Genomic DNA, 21,859 nt, shown 5'->3' with positions numbered 1-21,859 from the left:
ACGTAGGCTGCTTTCTTTATGTTTATCAATAATGGACTGATGCCTATATATTGTAACTAAACCTTTGATTTTATGAAATATTTGATTATCTTCTAATTACCTAAAAGAGGAGATGAGACTTCTCAATGTGATGAACTGCTTTTGGGTTTAGTGCCACTTAGGTGTGTTTAGGTCCTGATGTAAAAGAGTTTGCCAATGTATCTGTCATAAAGCTTTTTCTGATATTGGGAAATACCGTTAAATTTGGAGGATATATATATAGAAATTCTTGTAATTTTCTCTTTTTCCTTTTCTCATTTCTTTGCTTGGTTGATTTGTGACATTGATGTCCATTCTAGCTGTAACATACAAATGCTTGCATTCCAACAAGAGTCCCAAAAATACGTCTCATTTTGAACACCATTCACAAACAAAAAAATTGACAAGAATAAACAAAAACAAAAAAAAATCTTCTGGATTTCTGTTAGCGACCATATTCTTAAGCCACTCAACTAAGTTGACCTGAAAATTCTTGGCTTTTTAATTAAAAAAGCAACATGGGAACATATATAGACACAGCCCTACATGACTGTTGTTGCCTCTTTAGCCACACTGGCACGCAGACTCATATATAGACACAACCCTGCATACCCAAATGTTCCCATGACACAGGTTGTAATGTAGGCTGTAGCTACTCTCTGAGCCGAGGAGCTTGGCAAGGCCAAAATCTGAAACCTTTGCATTCCACAGCTTATCAACTAAAATGTTACTCGATTTTATATCGCGGTGAACAACTTTGGGTTCCAGTCCCTCGTGAAGGTAAGATAGCCTGCATGAGGCCAGTGAAACAATGCAATGGATGAGATGCAGGGAAATGAATGAATATGAAAAAATAAGGCTCAGATGTGAGTGATTTGGATCATACCCTTTTGCTGTTCCAAGGATGATATTCATCCGAATCTCCCAAGTAGGAGGGCTGCAAGGCCTTACATCCCCATGAAGCCACTGCTCCAAATTCCCATTGCTTACATACTCATAGACAAGCATCCTATCATATAACCAAGCAAGCAGTCATCCGCAAGACGTAAAGATGATATATCTAACGTATACATCAATCATGGCTTATGCTGGACACAAGAGACAGAATTCTGATTTTATATTGCATACCTTAAGCTCCTACGGATTTACAATATGTAGGTTATGGCAAAGGTTTGAGTAGAAACTGCTATTATATATATATATATATATAAAAAGTATCATATATACTGGGAACATACCTCAACAAGTTGATCAAAGTTAGATCTCAGCAAGTTGAATTTACGCTCACAGTAATCTTTGCCTTCTGCCATTGTTTTCTGAAAATGCATAATGAACAAAATAAACTTGGGATACATTAATGTGAAAAAATCAAATGCAAGAAAGCTACAAAAATCAAATGCAAGAAAACTGAAAAGAACAAGTAAACTACCAATTAATTCAGAATCTAAAAGCTATAAAATCAAATGCATAATGAACAAAGTTCCCAGTGTTTTGACCATATGCCCGCAACATCTACTGGAACCTGCCTGGCAACATCTACTGGAACTGGTGGAGAAGCAGTAGCAGTTCCAATGAACTCTGTCCAAGCTGCAAACAGGCATCTTGTACCTGCAAACAAGGCAAGACCCATGAATCCCCAACCACTTCTCAAAATCAAGATTAAAAAGAGAAATCAAAGACACAACTCAAAAGTTCTAAAAGATTATGACTGTAAGGATCTAAAAATGAGAAAATTCCTAGTTTTGAACTGACTATAAAAAGAAATATAAAAAACGTACAGAAACTTTGCAACAAAGTTGATCTAAACACTACGAAACAGCTTTACAAATTCAAATGTCATTCAAAGGGTTTATCAAGCAATTTTTTTTTTCTTGTGCATTAAAAACAAATCACTCTTTCACTCCTCCAAGGAATTTGACAATAATCTTTTCCCTGTAATGCACAAAAAACAAGAGCCTTTTTTCCATTGTCTGTAACTCTGGTTTCCAAATCATAAAATTTTCCTTGCATACAATTCCAACTGTTTCTCAAAATTCATGCAGAGAATATTAAAGTATGTGATCATACCTTTCCCTTGAAAGATTTTGCTGCCTCCAGACATAGTGGGACAACCTTCTCTGTGTCATTTGAAGTGGCAAATAGCAACAGCTGAAAATTGGAGAGAGAGGGAGAGAGAGAGAGAGAGAGATTGTTAAAACTCTTCACTTCAAACAAAACAGTAACCTACAGTCAAAATTAACACAGCATACCCGTGTCTTAATGGGACTTTAAAAAATCAAAGGGGCACTTTCCCTAGTAAAAGTAGTAACCAAAGGAAGCTTGTTGGCGAATATAAACTCAGCTATTTTAGACTTCACAAATTGACCGTCTAAAACCACGTTCCATGCATCCAAACAAAGTTCAAGATTTAAGAAGCTTGAAAAACATGCATCCAAACAAAGTTCAAGATTTAAGAAGCAAAGGCACGCAGCTTGTAAAACATGCCTATTTTTTCTTTACCTTTCCATAGCGTTTCAAAGAGCCATGAAAGAAGAATCCAAAAGTAACCATGACAGTGATTACAGTTTGGGGGTCCCAGACAAGGATCGTCCTTCCCTTGCTTCTCCCTCCATCGCCATAGCTCTAACCCACAGGCCACAACCGCCCTAATCCAATTAATAAAAATCTCAAAACATAATCTTAAGCTTAGTGCAGGACAGCTCAACACATCAAATGAACTCTGTCCTCCACCACTGCTCCAAACCTAACATCCAACGAAATAAAAAAGAAAAAAAAGAATCCAGAACAAGATGTAAATAAAATAACATAAATCATGCCATTTCATGCATACACCATCCAAAATTCACCTCAACCTCTATATCAAAGAACCATCATTCCTGAAACCCCATCCCCCCCAAGGACAATCCTCCAAAAGAATATACTATTATATAGCAACCACTAAAAACCAGTGAATTCTATCTCCAACTTTAACAAAAGTTACTAACAGGTAAATTATGAAACTCAAAAGAACCACCATTAAGAAACAAAATTACTTTTCTACGAAGTTGTCTTCCATTTTACAGTCTAAAAAGATAAATATATAATAAAAATCTTGAAATAATACATATCGAGCAAGCCACTCAGGACTATTAACAATGCATATTAGTTCGGTATATCCCCACAAAACACTACCAAACGCAGATAATGTCATTTTGACGGTAAAAACAATTCATAACACCGCTAAAACAATTTCGAGATACTAGAATACATCCAGAGCTTCACATCATGATCAGTTGTTGCAACATTTAAAACAAAAATGAGACGGGAGGGTACAACTAATTGGGGTTTGCACAGAAGCACCAAATCGAAGGATATAAGAAAGAGCTAAGAAGAGGAATCGAAGCTTACCTGCAAACTTGTTGAAAACCCAAATCGAAAGATGAAAAATTTGTGGAATATATCGTTGGGACAGAGAGGCGTAAGCCCACTACACACACAGCAGATAAACGCATAAAGATTGTTATTTCACCTTGTTTTTTACCCTGCTCTAGCGGAGGGACAGGGACAAGGACGACCGGCACCGGAGTGAGCGGGCGAGAGAGAAGGGCTACGGGCGGCGTTTTCCGACGGACGGAGCAGGCAGATCCGGCCAGAGACAGAGAGGGGCTTCGGGCGGCGGTTTCCGACGGACGGAGGAGGATAACTCCGGTGAAAGACCGGGGACGGACGCCGGAGGCTGATTTGGGACGGGGACTGTACGGAGAGAATTCAGAGAGAGAGGGGGAGGGTGCGTTCAGCGTTGGGGGGAAATGAAATTTTTCATTTCCCCCCAACCTGTTTTGACGGAAGCTTACTGTGATATTAAAAAAATTCAAAAAAAGGATTAAAAGCTTACTTTCCACGTAAGCTGTTGTAGAATTGTTGTAACAATTGTGTACGAGAATCATTTCTCATATTGAAAAGGGTAAGTAGCATGGGTACGTACTATTTGTGAGGCCTTATGCACTTAATTAATTGCCGGACTGACCTATTTTATCATGAATCATGCATGTACTCCAAATATTCTTGTATCCATCTAGCTGTACTCCAAATACAAATAGGTCAATCATGAAGCCTATATATGTTTGTGGCTGTTTGAAGTATCCTTAAATATATTTCTAAGGTCCTCATCTAGCTAGACTGCATGAGGTTACAAGATTATTATGAGACTATTTGTAATGATTTAAAAAAAAAAGTATTAGTCATATTTACGTTATCACTCCAAATTAAAAAAAAAATTAGTCAAATTGTAACTGAAGCTCTTTAGAATCGCTTATAAAAGTTAATCTCATTTAATTATGAACCAATGTGAGACTTAGTACCAATAAATGCCTTTATATATAAACCAACGTGGGACTTAATTAGATGATCATCTTCCCAATGCGGGACTAGCTAGGTATTACATGAAAGATTTATAGTTATGACTTATGAGAGAATCAAATAGAAAATAGATTACCTACTTCAAGAGAGCCGAGGCCTCCTAAATTTTCATACAAGATGAAATATGCCTAAGGAAATTATACATATATATATATGATGCCAGCTTACTCAATAAACCTTGAGTTTTATAAAAATAAAATAAAAAATAAAAAAAAATCCCTTACAAGCCGCAAAAGTAATTAATTAGGGAAAATATCCCTAATTTTCTACACTATTTGAAAGGAAAGATACTCTCTAATTTTAGCATAGAGAATTACATTATTTGAAAGGAAAAATACTCCCAAATTTTCTCCTAAGAGATTACATTATTTATTTTTTTGAAAAAGATATTAAATACTTTATTCTTGCCAAATTGAGCCAGTTGATCGATAACACTAATAAACCTATAGATTGGACGAGATCGATATTCCATTGTGTCCAAAAAACTTCTTGGTTGTATTTGATGATCATCGATCTTTTCTCTCGATCTTTCTTTTCTTGAGAAAGTTGTTCTGCCAACGTGTAAGGGATAGGAGGAGTTCTAACTATAATCAGTACTGCAATAAACGTTAATGTTTGATGACATACAATTATTATATATGATAACAGCATACACTTGTGTGTTTTTCCATACCTTTTAAGGGTGATCGATCTCATTAGTGCGACCCTTTTCGATTGTTTCAAGCTGACATGTCTCACAATTCAACCTAGATTCGTCTTTTTTCAATAGAAGTTGCCCGATAACTACTAGGTTGTCCAGGTTCTCTTTTGTAGGAACATCGACTGAAGCTGTTGTCCCTTTCAAAGTATCATCCTGACCAATCATGTATCCAAGAAGAGCATACTATTATATATATATATAATCAAATAATCAATGAAATTTTAACCGCCGGCCTCCATTCAAATAATAAACGAGGTTTCTTTTCAAGCTTACTTGAATGCGGATATAATTCTTGAAATTAAGAGCTTGGAACACCACAGAGATATGATAATCAACCATGTCTGCACTTGCTTGTTGAAACACATCAACCAATGGGGCAGAATGACCTTGATTTAACCAACCAAGGAGATCGACTACCCCATTTGGCTGCCTTGTCAGCATCGTACGTTTCTTTCTTTTCCGAGACAGTCCCAATTGAGATTACTAGAAAGCGGCGAAAGTCCATTGGGTTGATGGAGAAGAAATCAGGATATCCGTCAAACACCGGCCTGTTTGGTCACTTGGCTTAACGCAACTAATGTCTGGATCATGGTGCCAAAATATGAACAAACTCATCATATAGGTTAGTTTAATGTTCTGAGACTTTTAACTTAATTAGAAATATACAAGTACTGTGGGTTATAACTACGTACTATATATATACCGGATTATTTGCAGCCATACCACCATCAACAAGATTGAATTCTTTAGTACCCTTTCCTTCTTTATCTTCGTAATAGAATTTGTAGGGAGGGAGATAGGTCGGAGCTGCGGAAGTTCCAATGCAAATGTCGAACAGTCGAGCATCCAAATAGAGAATCTTCTCACTACAAAAAATGCTGCAATTAGCCGCGTGTCTACAATAGCGGTTACTGTAGCTACGCGGCCAACTAGCCACGTGTCTTGATGACAACGTGGCAGGTTACATATGAAAAACAAGTAGCCACATGTAATAAATACACGCGGCCAATTATTACACGTGTCCAATTGGCAACGTGCATCAAATAAACGTGGCCAACTATTGATTCTAATTTCCCCCTCTTTTTTTTCTTTTGCATTTCCCCGCCTAGCATCTTTTCATTTCCGCCTTTCTCTCTCTTTTTCATTTCCCCACGCGGCCACGCCCCTTTGACTTTTCTTTTCATTTCTTTTTTCTTCTTTTTTCTTCCTTCTTTCCCTTATTTCTTCCCCTTTCTTCACACAGTCACTGAGAGTTTGAGAGGGAAATGGAAGAGGGAGACCGAGAGAGCTAGAGAGAGAGATTCTGAGATAGATCCGGCGAATGACGATGGAGTTGGAGTCCGGAGGGTCACGGCCCGAGAGGTTGAGCTTGTGGTCGACCAACTCTCAGAGATGGAGGAGATCCGGCCGACTCACCCTCGTCGGCCGGTTTTTGGTTTGATTTCCATTCGGTTTTTCTTTTCCTTCTTTCCCTTTTTCCCACGCTCGCCGTTCCTTCTTCTCCCTTTTTTTTTTTTTTGTTCTTTTCTTCACACAGAGGGAGATGGAAGAGGGAGACCGATCGAAGATAGATCCGTGGTCGACGACGGAGCTGGAGTTCGGAGGATCACCACCAGAGAGGTAGAGATCCAGATCTACTGATTCTCAGGGATGGAGGAGATCCAACCGACTCACGCTCGCCGGCCAGATTTTGAATTTGATTTTGGGTTTCTCTTGTTTTGGTTTGATGATTTCCGGCGAGTGGTTGAGTGGGTGAATAGGTTTAATGGCCGGTGAATTGGTTTTTTTTTTTTTTTGGTTTTATTTCCGACGACTTCTTGTTGTTCTGGTTTTATTTTTCGGCGACTTGTTGTTGTTGTTGTTTTGGTTTTTTCTGGTTTTATTTCCCATTTTGAGTTTTTGTATTTTTGGTTTGATGGGTTCGAATCCAGCGATTGGGTGATTGCCGGTCTAGGCCTGGATTTACGCCGGATTGGGAGAAGAAAAAAGACCGGCCTAGCCGGATGTACGCCTGATTGGGAGAAGAAAAAAGAAAAAACAGAACAAAAATTTATGTTCTGTTTTTTCTTTTCTCTTTTCTCTTTTCTCTTTTTTCTTTTAAAAAAAAGAACAAAAATGTTAGTCACGTGTCTTTCATTACACGCTGTTAGAATTGCCAGAAAAAATAAATTTCAGTTAGCCACTTGGAGTGGCACATGCCTAAATGCTACATGGCTAAATAGCCGCATATATAAAGGGGCACATGGCTAAAATTGCATTTAGTCACAACTGGATTCACTGCGTGTAATTGGCCGTTGCTAAATGTACGTGGCTAACAATTAGCCATGTGTATGACCCCATACACGTAGCTAATTGCAAGTGGTTAAAAACAAAGTTTTTTGTAGTGTCTTCCGCTGCAACATATTATAATTTGCTTTTAGGAATGTTACCATAAATTTTTACTTAGGAGAAGCATCATGCATGTATATCTTTTTCAACGACTAACAAGAATGAAAAAAGAAGTCCAAAATCCACGCATGCAAGACGAATTTGCCTGAAAGTTTGAATTCACTCCACACGCGCGCGCGCGCACAGAGAGAGAGAGAGAGAGAGAGAGAGAGAGAGAGAGACCTCATAGGATGAAAAAATGGTAGGCTGCAAAAGCTTGATATCAAATGTAGGAATAACAACATTGGTCAAGGTTTTCCCCAGTCGAGTTTCTCCTAACTTCTCTCTTAAAATCCAATGAAGGTATTTCCCATCATACTTGGGTCCTCTCAGTAAATGGGATACACTTTCAAATTGAGGCACGCCCCTGCAATTGAAAGCAGGAAAAATAAAAATAAAAGAAAATTATATATTGTCAGTGGCTTAATATATAAGAGTGCCCAAAAGTTAAATCTCAAGCTTTCTTGCATTAACATATCTTTGCTATTGCATGTGACGAAAAGGCTAGCAATCAAGTGTACCCAGATACCTATGCTGTGGGAAAATTTTAGGACAGTGCTCGAGATAGAAGGGCTTGATATCCTTGGCGGCAAAGAGAGGACGATTGGTACTTTCATTTGGAGCAGTCAACATGGCGGTTACAAGACCGCCAGTGCTTGTCCCACCAATAGCATCGAAGTAGTCTGCAAGTCTTGCATCCTCACCATCCAGCTCCTGCCACAAAATTATACCAATTTTATGTTAATTAAGTGCTTTTGTATTGTATATATATGGTTGCATGCATGTTATTTTATATTATGGAATATCTTATACATATGTATATGCATGTTACGTGAAACAAGATAACATCAGAAAAAGAAAGAAAAGGCATGTATTACTATCTTGTCAAGTGTCAACTTATACTTAGGGTGCGTTTGGGATTGCGATTTCGTAGACAATAAGTACGATTTTAAACCAAATAGCAGAACATAGATCGTTTGGGAACTGCGTTTTTAAAAATTGCGATTTGAAAACGCAAAAAATCTGCTTTTTCAAATCGCAGATAAGATGGTGTTTTTTTGAAAACGCAGAATTTTAAAGGTAAATTCGCGATTTTAAAGGCCAAACTGCGATTTTGCCAAACACTTAACTGCGTTTTTAAAAATCACTTTTTTCAAATCGCACATTTTAAAATCGTTATTTTAAATCGCACTTTTTGAAATCGCAAACCCAAACGGACCCTTAATTTGAAAGCCACAACAATAATGTATACATGTGCATGCATGGACATGTCACGTGTATGTCTTCGAATAGACACTGAGATCGATCTGGCCCTTAATTATATATATACCTCAAAAACTTGAGTTATACGTTGACGCGCGTATGTACCTGAAGTTTGGATTCAAGGAATTCAAGGATGACTGCAGGGATGATCCCCCTGATGCCACCGCCATCAATGGTGAGAATGGTGATATACTTCCCATAAGTTGGGGGCTGAATTTGTAAAGATGATGGCGCAGTTTTCTCCATTAGAAAAGGGAAATTGAGCAAATTAAAAATGTTGCAACAAGGAAAGAATGCCTTGTAAGATATAAGAAGCTCAAAGTTTTTCTGATCTCACAAATATTGATCGACCATGCGACCTATTTATAGCGGTTCATGCATGGTCTACAAGTGTACGTACGTGCATATTTTGTAGTTGCCATGTGCTATGAAACATGAATCTGCAGGGAATCTTTCTTGAAACAGAAAGCAAGGAACCAATGGCTGCAGCTTGTTGACCAAAATTCTGCTTTTTTCCATCGGGTTCTCAAAGGTAGGCAGGCAAGGAATACTATATCCTTCTTGTATGATGAACAAGGCAATAAGGTGGAAGACTTTGCTCAGTTAAAGGTGATGGCTGTGGATTTTTATAGGAAGCTTTTGGGGTCAAAGAGTACTAATTTCATTGCTGCATCTGCTGAGAGAATTCAGCACCTGATTTCTCCTATTGTTTCAGTTGATAAAGCTGCTGTGTTGGATAGAGATGTTACGGCTGAGGAGATTAAGAGTATTTTTTTCAGCATGAAGCCTAATAAGGCTCCTGGCCCGGATGGGTATACAGTTGAGTTTTTCAAGTCTTCTTGGCATGTTGTGGGTGAAGATGTTGTTAAGGCTATACAGAATTTTTTCAATACTGGTTTGCTTCTTAAAGAGGTTAATGCCACTATATTAACCTTGGTCCCTAAGAAGCCAAATGCCTCGATTATGGGGGATTTTAGACCTATTGCATGTTGTAATGTTATTTATAAGTGCATAACCAAAATTCTGTCTAATAGGATGCTGCCTATTCTTAATTCCTTAATAAGTAGGAATCAGTCTGCTTTTATTCCAAGTAGATGTATCTCTGAGAATGTCCTTCTGGCTCAAGAGTTGGTTCGAAATTATCATAGGAATGATGGTTCTCCTAGATGCACCATGAAAGTGGACTTGATGAAGGCGTATGATTCAGTGAATTGGGAGTTATTGTTCATTGTCTTTCCTGTTTTGGTTTCCCTGCCAGATTCACAAATTGGATCAAGATGTGCATAAAATCTCCCAGATTTTCTATTTCCCTTAATGGGACTTTGTTTGGATATTTTAAAGGGGAGAAAGGCTTGAGGCAAGGGGATCCTTTATTCCCCTATTTGTTTGTTTTTGCTATGGAAGTCTTTTCAAGGATAATGAAGGATTATACTAAAGAAGGGTCGGGATTTAAGTTTCATCACAACTGTTCTAAGATGAAACTGACCCATTTATGCTTTGCGGATGACCTGCTTATTTTTTCAGATGCTAGTTTATCTTCCATATCCATCATTAAAGCTGCTTTGTTGGGGTTTGAATTACTTTCTGGTTTAAAAGCTAATCCTTCCAAAAGTTCTCTGTTTTGTTCTAGTGTATCGGATAGGATGAAGGGTTCTTTGCTTGCTGAGGTGCAAATGAGGGAAGGTCATTTCCCTGTTCGCTATCTTGGAGTCCCCCTTATCTCTTCTAAGCTCTCTGCAGGGGGTTGCCGAGTGCTTATTGAGAAGATAGCTGGCCGCATAGACTCTTGGACTTCCAAGAATCTGTCTTTTGCAGGAAGATTGCAGCTTCTTTCCTCTATTCTGTATAGCATTCAAGTCTATTGGTCTGGAATCTTTATTATCCCTAAAAAGATTATCAAAGATATTAGCCAAAAATTTAACCGTTTCCTATGGAATGGGAAAGAGGGGTGTGCTACAAAGGCTAAAGTGCCTTGGGCTGAATTTGTTTCCCTAAAAAGGAGGGTGGCTTGGGGCTTAAGGAGTTGGAAATTTGGAATATTTCTTCCATGATGAGGCATATATGGAGTTTATTTGCTAAATCTGGATCGATATGGGTTACTTGGGTCCAAGAATACTTACTAAAGGGGAAGAGCTTTTGGAGTGTGAGCATTCCTCAAAACAGTTCTTGGAATTGGAGAAAGTTATTGAAGATGCGTGGCCTAACTAGAGACTTCATTAAGTTTGAAGTAGGCACGGGAAGTCAGATTCATATGTGGATTAATAATTGGCACCCATTTGGAGGCTTGGTTGATAGATTTGGCTATAAAGTTGTGTATGACTCTCATAGTCGGTTAGACGCTAAACTGGATTCTGTTTTAAAAAATGGAGTATGGTGCTGGAAGCCTGCACGATCTGAGATGTGAGTTGATATACAGAGTAGGTTACCTGAAGTGCCTATTGGTGAGATTGATAAGCCTGTGTGGTCCATATCTCGTTCTGGTTCCTATGATTGCTCTGATACTTGGAATTATCTTCGACAGAAAAAGGCCATTGTCAACTGGTGGCCGCTAGTTTGGCATCAGCATGCTATTCCAAAACAAGCATTTATCCTTTGGTTAGCAGTCAATAATAGGCTCACCACTGGCGACCGATTGCTGGCTTGGGGTTATGAGGGGGATACAAATTGTGTCTTCTGCAGAAATAGAACCGAGAGTCGTGACCACTTATTCTTTTCATGTGGGTTTAGTTCCCGAATTTGGAAAACCTGTTTACAACGTTGTGATGTCTTAAATCCTCCTACTAGTTGGGATGGTTTGATAGAAGAATGGTGTAGAACTTGGAAGACTAAGTCCTTGATGGGGTCAATATGTAAACTGATATTGAGCTCTGCTGTATACGGTCTTTGGAGAACAAGAAATGAGATAAAGTTTGGAAGTCAACCTAGAAATGAAGAGCAGATATTGAAGTTAATTTTCTGGGAGGTGAGGTTTCGGGTTTCTGGGAAAGGGAAGTTCAAGAAGACTCTGGAAAACATCAACTTGTGTCACAAATAGAATATTGATGTTAACATACTGAGTTAGTGTTAGTTTGTAATGTGTTTTGGTGTTTTGTTGGTTTCTCTGTACAATTGATTCATTTGTTAATAATAGTTATACTTATTCATAAATAAATAAAAAATAAAAAATATAAAAAAAAATAAAAAAAGAAAAAAAAGAAAAAAGAAGAAGAATCTGCAGGGAAGATTCACAGGTTGTATTTTGTACTTGAAGTCCGCCCGCCTTGAAACTTTCCATATTATATGGTCATGCTATAAAGAAGAATCTTCCTCATGTATTGCAGAGAAAACTACTACAAAGAAGAATTTCTAAGATCGATGTGACTGCCATGACAAGGGACTCTTAGAAAACTTCTAAGAATTTTCCTCATGCACGTTCCCTTTTGTAGTTCAAAAGGGATACATGAATCTGCATGGAAGATTCACGTACAGGTTGCAATTTGTACATGAAGTCCTTCCGCCTTGAAACTTTCCATTTTATAATATTTAATATTATATGGTCATGCTACAAAGAAGAATTTTCCTCATGCATGTGGAGAAAACTTCTAAGATCGATGTAAGCCATGACAAAGGATTCTTAAAAAACTTTTAATGATTTTAAGAATAGGCTTTGAAGTTTATTTTTCACATTTCTCTTCTGAAAAAATTAAATAATTAGTTTATATATCGAATCATCTCTTAATTAATTTTAAGAAAATTAAAATAGTATGAATGCTTTAGTTTTTTTTAGGGATAATTGAACTATTGGTCCATGGTATGCCATAATTATTTTTCACTCCCTATGGTTTAAAAAATTCATAGGAGATCATTGTGGTAAATAATAATTACAAATCGATCTCTGACGTCAAATTCCATTAAAATTTTTTACAGATTCTGTTAAATGTCACGTCAGCGCCACGTCAAACCAATAAGAACGCGACATGTGTCCATCTTAATAAAAAAATAAATTTATTAAAAAATAAATAAATAAACTTATTTTTTTAAAAAAAATTCAAATTTAAATTCAAAATACAAAAAAGCAAGGGGTTGCTGGGCCACCCCCAGCCTATGGAGGTGGCCACGCGCCACCCCCAGTAGCCGCTGGGGGTGTCGCGTGGCCACCCCTAGTGGCCAGGGGTGGCGCGCAGCCACCCCCAATGGCCTGGGGGCGGCCTTCGGGTCACCCCTGGATCTACTAGGGGTGGCCCGATGGCCACCCCCGACCACTGGGGGTGACCGCGCGCCACCCCCGACCACCTCTGGGGCCCACCCTTAGTAGATCCAGGGCTGGCCCAAAGGCCATCCCCAGGCTACTAGGGTTAGGGGTGGGCGTTGGTTCGGTAGGCGGTTAATTCGGTCGGTTAACCGACTTTTGTCGGAATGTAGTCGGTGAATTTATTTCGGTTAAGCGGTTAATAGGCGGTCGGTTAAGCAGTTAATAGGCGGTCGGTAAAGCGGTTAACAGGCGGTCGGTTAAGTCGGTAAGGTGGTTAATAGGAGGTCGATTAAGTCGGTTAACATTCAGTTAAAATGGGTAATGAAACGACGTCGTTTTGATTTTCTTAAGGGAAAAAAAAAAAAAAAAAAAAATGATCATACGTTTCGTTCTTACTAAAACGACGTCGTTTCGTTTTATGTCGGTTCGGTTAATGGTCGAAATAGAATTCGGTTCGGTTACCGCTTAAAAGGCGGTTCGGTTCGGTTCGGCTGCCGATCCGGCTTTCGGAATAAAATTTTATACCGACTACCGAACCGAAATTAGTCGATTAAAGTCAGTAGGCGGTCGATGGCGGTTCGGTTCGGTACGCGGTCGGTAGGCAATAGGCGGATAATTTGCCCACCCCTAACTAGGGCGGCTGCGCGCCACTCCCATAGGCTGGGGTGGCCCAGCCACCCCTTGCTTCTTTTTTTTTTTTTTTATTTATTTATTTATTTAAATTTAAATTTTTTAAAATTATAAGTATATTTATTTATTTTTTAATAAATTTATTTTTTTTATTAAGTTGGACACGTGTCGTGTTCTTATTGATTTGACGTGGCTCTGACGTGACATTTAACAGAATTTGACACCAGGGATCGATTTGTAATTATTGCTTACCACAAGAACCTTTCATAAACTTTTAAACTATGTGGAGTTAAAAATAATTATAGCATACCACATGGACCAATTGTGTAATTTTTTTTTAAAAAAAAAATATTTTATATTAATAATTTCATGTTGTGAATAAAAATTAATTTTTATAAGTGATTGAATAAAAATAATTTTTCGTACGGGTCAAACGTCAAAAAAAAAATTTCTGAAGGAAAATATTTTCCTAAAAAATTATTTACCTAAAATTATTTTCTCACGAAAAACATTTTACAACGGAGCCTAAATTTTATTTTCTTTTCTTCATCTAATATTCTAATTCATGTTTGAGCAGCGCTTTCAAGTTTTCCCTCTTTCCAAAAAAAAAAAAAAAACAATTGAAACTAAAAGCCGAGAAATAAGGAATTGCTTCTCATTCTGATTCTAATCAGTAAAAACAGTGAAGTGGAATAGGAGGAGGAGAAGAGCTTTTGGGCTTTCCCCAACGTATAAAGCAACAAGTAATCTGGGTAAGTTTGCTTTTTCCTTTCAACCCCATATGTTGTCTTCTCTTTTGCTTTTAGACGATCTAGGTTTTTTTCACTAGTTCTCCGTTTGGGTTCTAAGAAAACAAAGAAAATTAATGGAAAAAGGAATATGAATCTGAAAGGTTTTATCTTTTGTGTGAAGTTGATTTAATTTCTCGAGAATATGAATAACCCACCTCAAGTAAGCCCAAATGATTGTTTTTCGCTCTGCCCAAATGGTAGAAATGTCAATGATGCAGAGGGCTTTGTTATTTGCATTGTCCTACATTTTTCTTGGCAACCAAACAGTGCGTAACATGTTTTTTGTCAACTGTGATCTTCAGAATCTGTCGACCTTTGCCTCTCTGTCGCTCTCTCTTATCATGTTTCCGTACATTTGTTAGTGAAATCTTGTTTTATTTGTACTTGTTTTTCTTTTCCTTTTGTTTTTTGGAATTTGCATTTGTACATTGTTGGGTTGCTTGTCATGCTTGAAATCGGTCGAGAAAAAGAAATTCAAAAGAATTTTTTTAGTCCGAATTGGTGAAATGACGAAATCCATAAAGATTATGCAACGGCCTATTTGATTAAAGATCATCTCTTTTTTTTCTTAATTTCGTTTGCAACGAGGAAAGAAGAACATGCAATACTTTATAATTCATTTGTCTCAGCACGTAGCCAGAAAGTTTTAGGTGGATTTTTTATTGTATTAACTAAAAAAAAAACACACACATCTTTGAATTTGTGGGATGCCTGTGCCCATAAGAAATCACAGAGCCACCCATTAATAGTAATCCATTAATAGAGTAATGGAACTCTGCCCAAAGTTTCCTCTCATGATGTGAGTTAGTACCCTTTGATCACTTATACTACCCCAAATATCTGACTGCATTTTCCAACTGAAATGGAAGATTACTACCGAAATTGCATTGTCTATCCATAATCCTTTGATCCCAAGCGGATACTTGGCATGTTGATGTACCCCCCCTTCCAGGTCCATCACAAGGGAAACGAAAACCATTAATGAGTTGAATGACATAACGGTGTTCTTCTTTTCTTTTTTTGAGAAGTAAGAGAAATATCATTAAAAAGCGCAAAGCGCAATCAAGTACACATGAAGTATACAAGAAAGGCAACTAAGTAGAAGAAGAAAACAAGACAAGGAGATCATTAAAACTAAACGATAAAGGTGCGAGGAACGCCGCCGACCAAGAGTACAAAGAATGAAAGAAAAAGGACATGAGTTCCTCAATGGTTCTTTCTTTGTCCTCAAACTGCCTATCATTGTGTTCCCTCCACAAGCACCACAAAAGACAACAAGGGACCATCTTCCACACGGCTGCACTCCGAGCAACCTTTTAAGTTGATAAGCAAGTGATATACGAACATTGTGCTTGGGGCATTTCTTCTTCCTTCTTTTCTTTCCAGAACGAAGTTGATATGCTTCTATATTGTGAGACTAGTTGGTTAATACAGCTTTGCTTAGTAATGTGCCTTGCTGACATGGGTATACTAATGCCTGCAGGCTTAGACACATGTTTTTTCAGTTTAAACATTTACAGAACCGGGCCCTTAATATTGTAATGCATGTGTTTCATATTAATGTTTTCCAAGTTGTAGAAACTCTTTAAGGGAAAAAGAAAATAAATCAATAACCACAATAAAATAGTTATTAAACACAAAGCAGGGACCTTTTGTGGTGCACAGAAAAGAGAATAGTCAGCATGAATATTGTAGTTTGAAATGGGAACCTCCAGTGAATGCACGGTGTTATAGGTGTGTGTTCTTTTCCCTCCCTCGTTGTGCCTCTGGAACTTACTGCAAAGTCTAACTTGTCTTCCTGTTGTTTACTTAGAAATAAAAAAAATTAAAAAAAAGAAAAAGAAAAAAAGAAGGTTTTTTCTCTTTTTAAAGGAAAAATACAATTCACACTTGGGAATGGAATGCCTGAGAGAAATGAGTTGAAACAAATCATAAAAGGAACAGTGTTCAACTGGTTATGTGGCAATTCAGTTACCAGAAAATGATTGCATAGAAATAATCACATTCTTTATTTATTAATCAGGATTTGTTTATCCTTCTCTTATTTGCATTTTTATTATTCATGATAGTGAATTATTTAAAAATTAAATAAATAGTAAATAATGATGATGGACCCATGGTACTTCTTTGTTGGTTTGTTTTTTTTTTCCCTTTTATTCTTTTCTTGTTCATATATACCCCTATCTTATTTGTGTTTCTGATGTGTCTTTGGATACTTTCTCCTCTTGTGGGTAAGATTTTTTTTTATTATTATTTTTTGTCATGGTAGAGAATTGGAATGATTATGGGCTTTATTGTTATTTTGGAATGACAACAGTTGGGATAAAAAAAAAAATCTCGGTCGATGTGTTGAGACCTAAAACATGTCTATTGATCCTAGTGCACCAATGAATTTTGTGGATGAGGATGCTTCATCGGGCTCTGGAGATGATGCTAACATGTTAGATGGGAATAAGCGTCAGTCTGGGATGCCATCTAGTTCAGGTCGTCGGAAGAGAAGTCGCAAGGCTACTAGCGATGCTATAGTGGATGCTATGCTAGAAATAGCAGCTGCTTCAAAAATGAGGGCAACTGCAATTATGAAGAATGAGGACCGGTTTTCTATTAGCAAATGCATAAAAGTATTGGATGAGATGCAGGGTCTTGACCAAAGGATCTACTTTTTTGCTTTGGATTTATTTGAGAACCCCAATGCCAGAGAAACTTTCATATCTCTTAAAAATGAGAAACGGTTGCCATGGTTGCAGGGAAAGTTTGGTGCTTCCTCTGGTTGAGTGGATTGAGCCAGCTTGTTGGTTTTGTTCTTTATGGTTCAAATTTATGGTTTGTACAATCAAGCAGACTCCTAAGGAACTCTTATTGCTTGTAATTAGTTTGACCTTGTAGTTTCTGGCTGTGTCACTTTTGGCTTGATGATTTAAATGATAGCTAGCAGACTTAGCTTCTTTTGTTCATTAACTATGGCCTTAATACATGATTGAAATACTTCCGAGAGCAATTTATTGTGTATACCAATAAGTATTGCCTTGTGTTGCAAATACTGTATCTTTATTTTATTTTTACAGATAAACCAGCCGGCATGGATGACTTTGACTTGGAATTAGATGAGATGGAATTAATTGCAGCAGCTGCTGGCTACTACTATTATAATAGTATAACTAAGCAGCCTCCTCGTACTTTGTCACCTCGTGGAAGTGGTTTCATGACTGAAGTACTGAATGGTGATGATGATGGATGTTGGGAAATGCTTCGGATGGATAAACATGTATTTCACAAGTTATGTGGCATTCTTCGACAAAGAGGCATGTTACGTGATACAGCTGGGGTTATGATAGAGGAGCAGCTGGGAATATTTTTGAACATTGTTGGCCATAATGAACGTAACAGAGTAATCCAAGAGCGATTTCAACACTCAGGTGAAACCATTAGCCGGCATTTCAATAATGTGTTGAAGGCGATCAAGTCACTATCACGTGAATTTCTACAACCACCCCCGCACACCACTCCTCCTGAAATCTTTGGAAATAATAGATTTTACCCATATTTTAAGGTTTATATTTAAACACTTACTTTATCTGCTTGATTTCATATGCATCAGGATATGCGGTTGACCTTATTTCTTTCTTCCCAGGATTGTATAGGAGTCATTGATGGCATGCACATTCCTGCACACGTCCCGGCAAAAGATCAATCTCGATTTCGTAATAGGAAAGGTATTCTATCTCAAAATGTATTGGCAGCTTGCACGTTTGACCTACAGTTCATATTCATTTATCCTGGCTGGGAAGGCTCGGTTGCAGATTCGCGTATATTGAGGGCGGTCCTTGATGACCCAGATCAGAATTTCCCCCAAATTCCTGAAGGTTTGATTACACCAATTATATTTATGGCATCAAATTACTAATCTTACATTATCTTATTTCTTTCTTAATATTACAAATGGTACAATATAACTAATGATTTATGTTTCAGGTAAATATTATCTTGTTGACTCTGGATATTCAAATATGGAAGGATTTATTGCTCCATATCAAGGAGTTCGGTACCACATTCATGAATATAGAGGTGGCAATCAGCTACCTAGAAATGCAAAGGAGTTATTCAATCACAGGCACGCTTGTCTAAGGAATGTCATGCAAAGGTCTTTTGATGTGTTGAAAACTCGATTTCCAATTCTCAAGCTTGCCCCTCAATATGCATTCCATATACAAAGGGATATAGTTATAGCTGCCTGTGTTCTGCATAATTTCATCCGGTGGGAGGAAAGAAATGATCGCTTGTTCACTAGTGCTGAAGGGTTGGTAGTGGATGAAGTGCCTGATTTTGATGAACATCCTGATATGCAGCTGGCTTCTCCAATACAGGATGAAGTAGCTTTCTCATCTCGAGAGTCAATTGCTACTGCTATGTGGGATGACTTCCTAAATAATTGGGATGAGTGGTGACAGTTGGCACCAGCAATCAATGAGGAGGTGTAGATGCAATAGAACTCGCATGATGCGTTTCGATGTGAGTAATACTTCTTAGTAGATTGTTATACAATTGTCATACAACTTGATGATGAAACAGTATTAGATTAGAGCCATCAGATTAGCACTTGCAAAAAATATAAAAATAATGACTGATTTTTACTGTCTTATTATTCAAATTGTAAGACAGTAGTATAACAATTAGTTTATAAAATAGCATTACTCTTGGGACATAACATCCAAGGTGACCATCTGCTGTTGTTTGGTCTCCTCTCTCTCCCTCTCTCCCTCTCCTTATTTTGAAGCTTCTATTTTGTTTTTGTTGAATATTCTATCCCGAGAACTATTTAAATGTGCATGTCGAAAAATGTAAATAATGCTCATGTCAAGTTGTATAGCTCAAAGATGGTGGAAATGAGTATGCATGTCAGAAAAGTAAATAATGCAATTTATTCTTTATATTTTTGGTCTAAGCCAAAAATTTAAAGAATGCTCATTCAAAGTTGTAAAGCTCTATACTGCTGGTCATATAGACAAAAATTAGCTACAAGCTAATTTATAGCAATTAATTACAAATCAGTCTAATAAAGCGACGTGTTCTTAAAGCGTGTGAGAAGCTTACACTTATTAATGCTAATAAAAAAGAGATATGTTAGCTGCACGATAATTTTACACAACAATGCTGATATGTCTAGCATTTTTAATTTTTAGTTTTTTTTTTTAAAAAAAAAGTGCTGGACACATCAGCATTGTTGTGCAATTGTTGTGTAAGAGTTGTGCAAATAACATATTTCATTAAAAAATCATGTAAGAAGTATATGGTTTTAAAAATATATGTGATTTTTACATGCTAAGAGACATGTATAACTTTATTAGAATGGTTTGTAGCTAATTGCTACAAATTAATTTATAGCTGATTTCTGTTCATGTATTATGTTGAAAAAGAAAAAAAGGTTGAAAAGAACAAAAAAAAAAAAAAAAAAAAAATAGAGCTCCAAAATTTAGGACGTAGGTGAATGTAGATCTTGTATACCTTCAGTTTTACGATAAGGGGTTAAATCCCTGTGGTTTATTTCTTTACCTTTCATTTGATTTTTTTTGTCCATTTGTCATTGAAAAAGCTGATGGAATCTTTGCCATCTATATCAATAAAATGTCATGTAGCATCAATGAAATGTTGTCGCCACTTTAGTTTGATACCTGACCCAATAAAAAAAAAAAAAAATCCCTCAAAAGAGAAAATAAACACAAAAAACCTAAGACTGGTTAAATCATTCCCTCACATGGGGTTGTTTGACCATCCCTAAAGGAACCTTTTGGGATTGTTTAACCAATCTCTAATTTGGATGAATGGTCTAACCATCTCTCGATGAGTTTTTGGATGGCTCGAGCCATTCTTAGGTGAGGAGATGGACATAGCACTCCCATTGTCACCTTCAAGTGGCAGAGGTGAGACTCATCACCATCGCCTTCTCCTTTTCTTTTCTTTTTGTTAGATGTCGACTTGAGATGACATTTGGTGCAACATTTCATTGGTCTTACATGACCATTTTTATAAATATAGCAAAAATTGTAATGCAGTTTGTTACTTTTAAAGTCGAGTTATATTTTTTATAAAGAGGTAAATCTCATAAACCAATTAGATATTTAACCTAAAAATAAAATTGACTGCAATGATTGGTGTCAACAAATACAAATTTAACTAAATATTTCATGTCAAAATTTTGAGGTTTAATTTTGGTTGTGCTTGTGAATGTACGCAGTTATGTTAGTGTACGACTTTTTGATGTAATTGGATTGACATTTTAAGATGAAGTTTAACCTCATCAATTTAAAACGCATTTTTAGATAAATTACATTAATAATTTTTTTATAAAATAAATAAATAAAGTGGTAATGCTTAGAATGATAATAGTAACGACAGTAATATGACTTCATTAAGAGAATTTAAGTCCCTGCCATTTGTTGTGGGTTGATGAAAATTGGAACCCGAGTACATTCAGAGCTTGGTCGTTCATCCATTGTCATGAGTTTTGCCGCTATTACTTTTCTATAAAATGGCTGAAAAAACAAAAAGAACAAATATAAACTTAATCAAGTCGGTAGAATAAGAATTTAGGAAACATTTTCGTGGCCTAATTTTGGTTGAAATATTAAATATTAAAAAAAAAAAAAATTGAAATATTATACTCCATCTCATGCCGTAGATATATATATATATATGTTCTTGAACCAGGTTGAGTTGAACTAAACAAATAACAGTGTTTTGGCAATTTAAAACTTGCATCATTTCGATTCAACAGGCTCGTCCAGTACATGAGATGAGGATTAAATAGTTGTAAATACATTTTGTGAAGGTAAACATTGAGAAGACTAAACTAATTCATAGATAGAAAATGCACGCGAGCAAGTGTATATTCTTTTCCAGCTATCCAAACGCCGGTTTGAGACCACTGCACATCTTCCCAGTCAACATTCTCCTCCAACACCTATTTACAAATAATATAATTAAAAGTTTACATATGCATATAAATAAACTCAATAATATTGACTACCATATCCAAATATTGCATATTCTTCGAAAAAAATCACTGAATTATTTGCAAAAGTAATGCTAGAAACTACATTTTTATCTCATTGCTGACATGACAATTCCAACCGGCCTTTGTATTAATCCCTTTAAAAAAAAATTCCAATGATTAGTTAGAATTGCCCCGTCAGCATTGTAAGATAAAAATATAGTATATAGCTGCAAAATTGCAAATTGTTATGTTACACAGCCAAAAAAATGCTATAAACCACATTTTTATCCCACAATACTAACTTTGCAATTTCAACCAACCCTTCGATTTTTTTTATTATTTATTTTAACAAAAACCTAAGATTGGTTAGAACTGTCACGTTAATATTGGAAGATAAAAATATAGTTTCT

General features: G+C 36.8%; 3 protein-coding genes and 1 long non-coding RNA gene across 4 annotated transcripts in view; 1 reads left to right on the top strand and 3 right to left on the bottom strand.

Annotated features, from left to right (window-relative positions):
• Positions 1-907: 907 nt before the first annotated feature.
• LOC133865478 (uncharacterized) lies at positions 908-3,652 on the bottom strand. The gene is made up of 4 exons (XR_009899750.1): positions 3,406-3,652; positions 1,448-1,626; positions 1,257-1,334; positions 908-1,027 (listed from the first exon to the last, which is right to left on the bottom strand). It is a non-coding gene; the product is annotated as an uncharacterized LOC133865478 (long non-coding RNA).
• Positions 3,653-5,092: 1,440 nt separating this feature from the next.
• Positions 5,093-9,052, bottom strand: LOC133866375 (patatin-like protein 2). Its single transcript, XM_062302883.1, has 4 exons — positions 8,912-9,052; positions 8,073-8,257; positions 7,727-7,910; positions 5,093-5,269 (listed from the first exon to the last, which is right to left on the bottom strand). Exons 1-4 carry the CDS (start codon positions 9,050-9,052, stop codon positions 5,093-5,095), a joined length of 687 nt encoding a protein of 228 aa, XP_062158867.1.
• A 5,195-nt stretch (positions 9,053-14,247) lies between these two features.
• On the top strand, positions 14,248-19,034 carry LOC133867016 (uncharacterized). The gene is made up of 4 exons (XM_062303687.1): positions 14,248-14,419; positions 17,524-18,008; positions 18,090-18,321; positions 18,431-19,034. Exons 2-4 carry the CDS (start codon positions 17,538-17,540, stop codon positions 18,901-18,903), a joined length of 1,176 nt encoding a protein of 391 aa, XP_062159671.1. The 5' UTR covers positions 14,248-14,419; positions 17,524-17,537; the 3' UTR covers positions 18,904-19,034.
• A 2,130-nt stretch (positions 19,035-21,164) lies between these two features.
• LOC133866374 (uncharacterized) overlaps positions 21,165-21,859 on the bottom strand; it is a 16,493-nt gene continuing 15,798 nt past the window's right edge. Inside the window, exon 10 of the mRNA XM_062302881.1 lies at positions 21,165-21,416. Coding sequence (XP_062158865.1) covers positions 21,306-21,416 — 111 coding nt within the window. The 3' untranslated portion in view covers positions 21,165-21,305. The remainder of the gene's footprint in view (positions 21,417-21,859) is intronic.

Source organism: Alnus glutinosa, chromosome 4 (assembly GCF_958979055.1).
Source record: "Alnus glutinosa chromosome 4, dhAlnGlut1.1, whole genome shotgun sequence".
NCBI lineage: Eukaryota > Viridiplantae > Streptophyta > Magnoliopsida > Fagales > Betulaceae > Alnus > Alnus glutinosa.
This window is presented reverse-complemented; position numbering and strand designations above follow the sequence as displayed.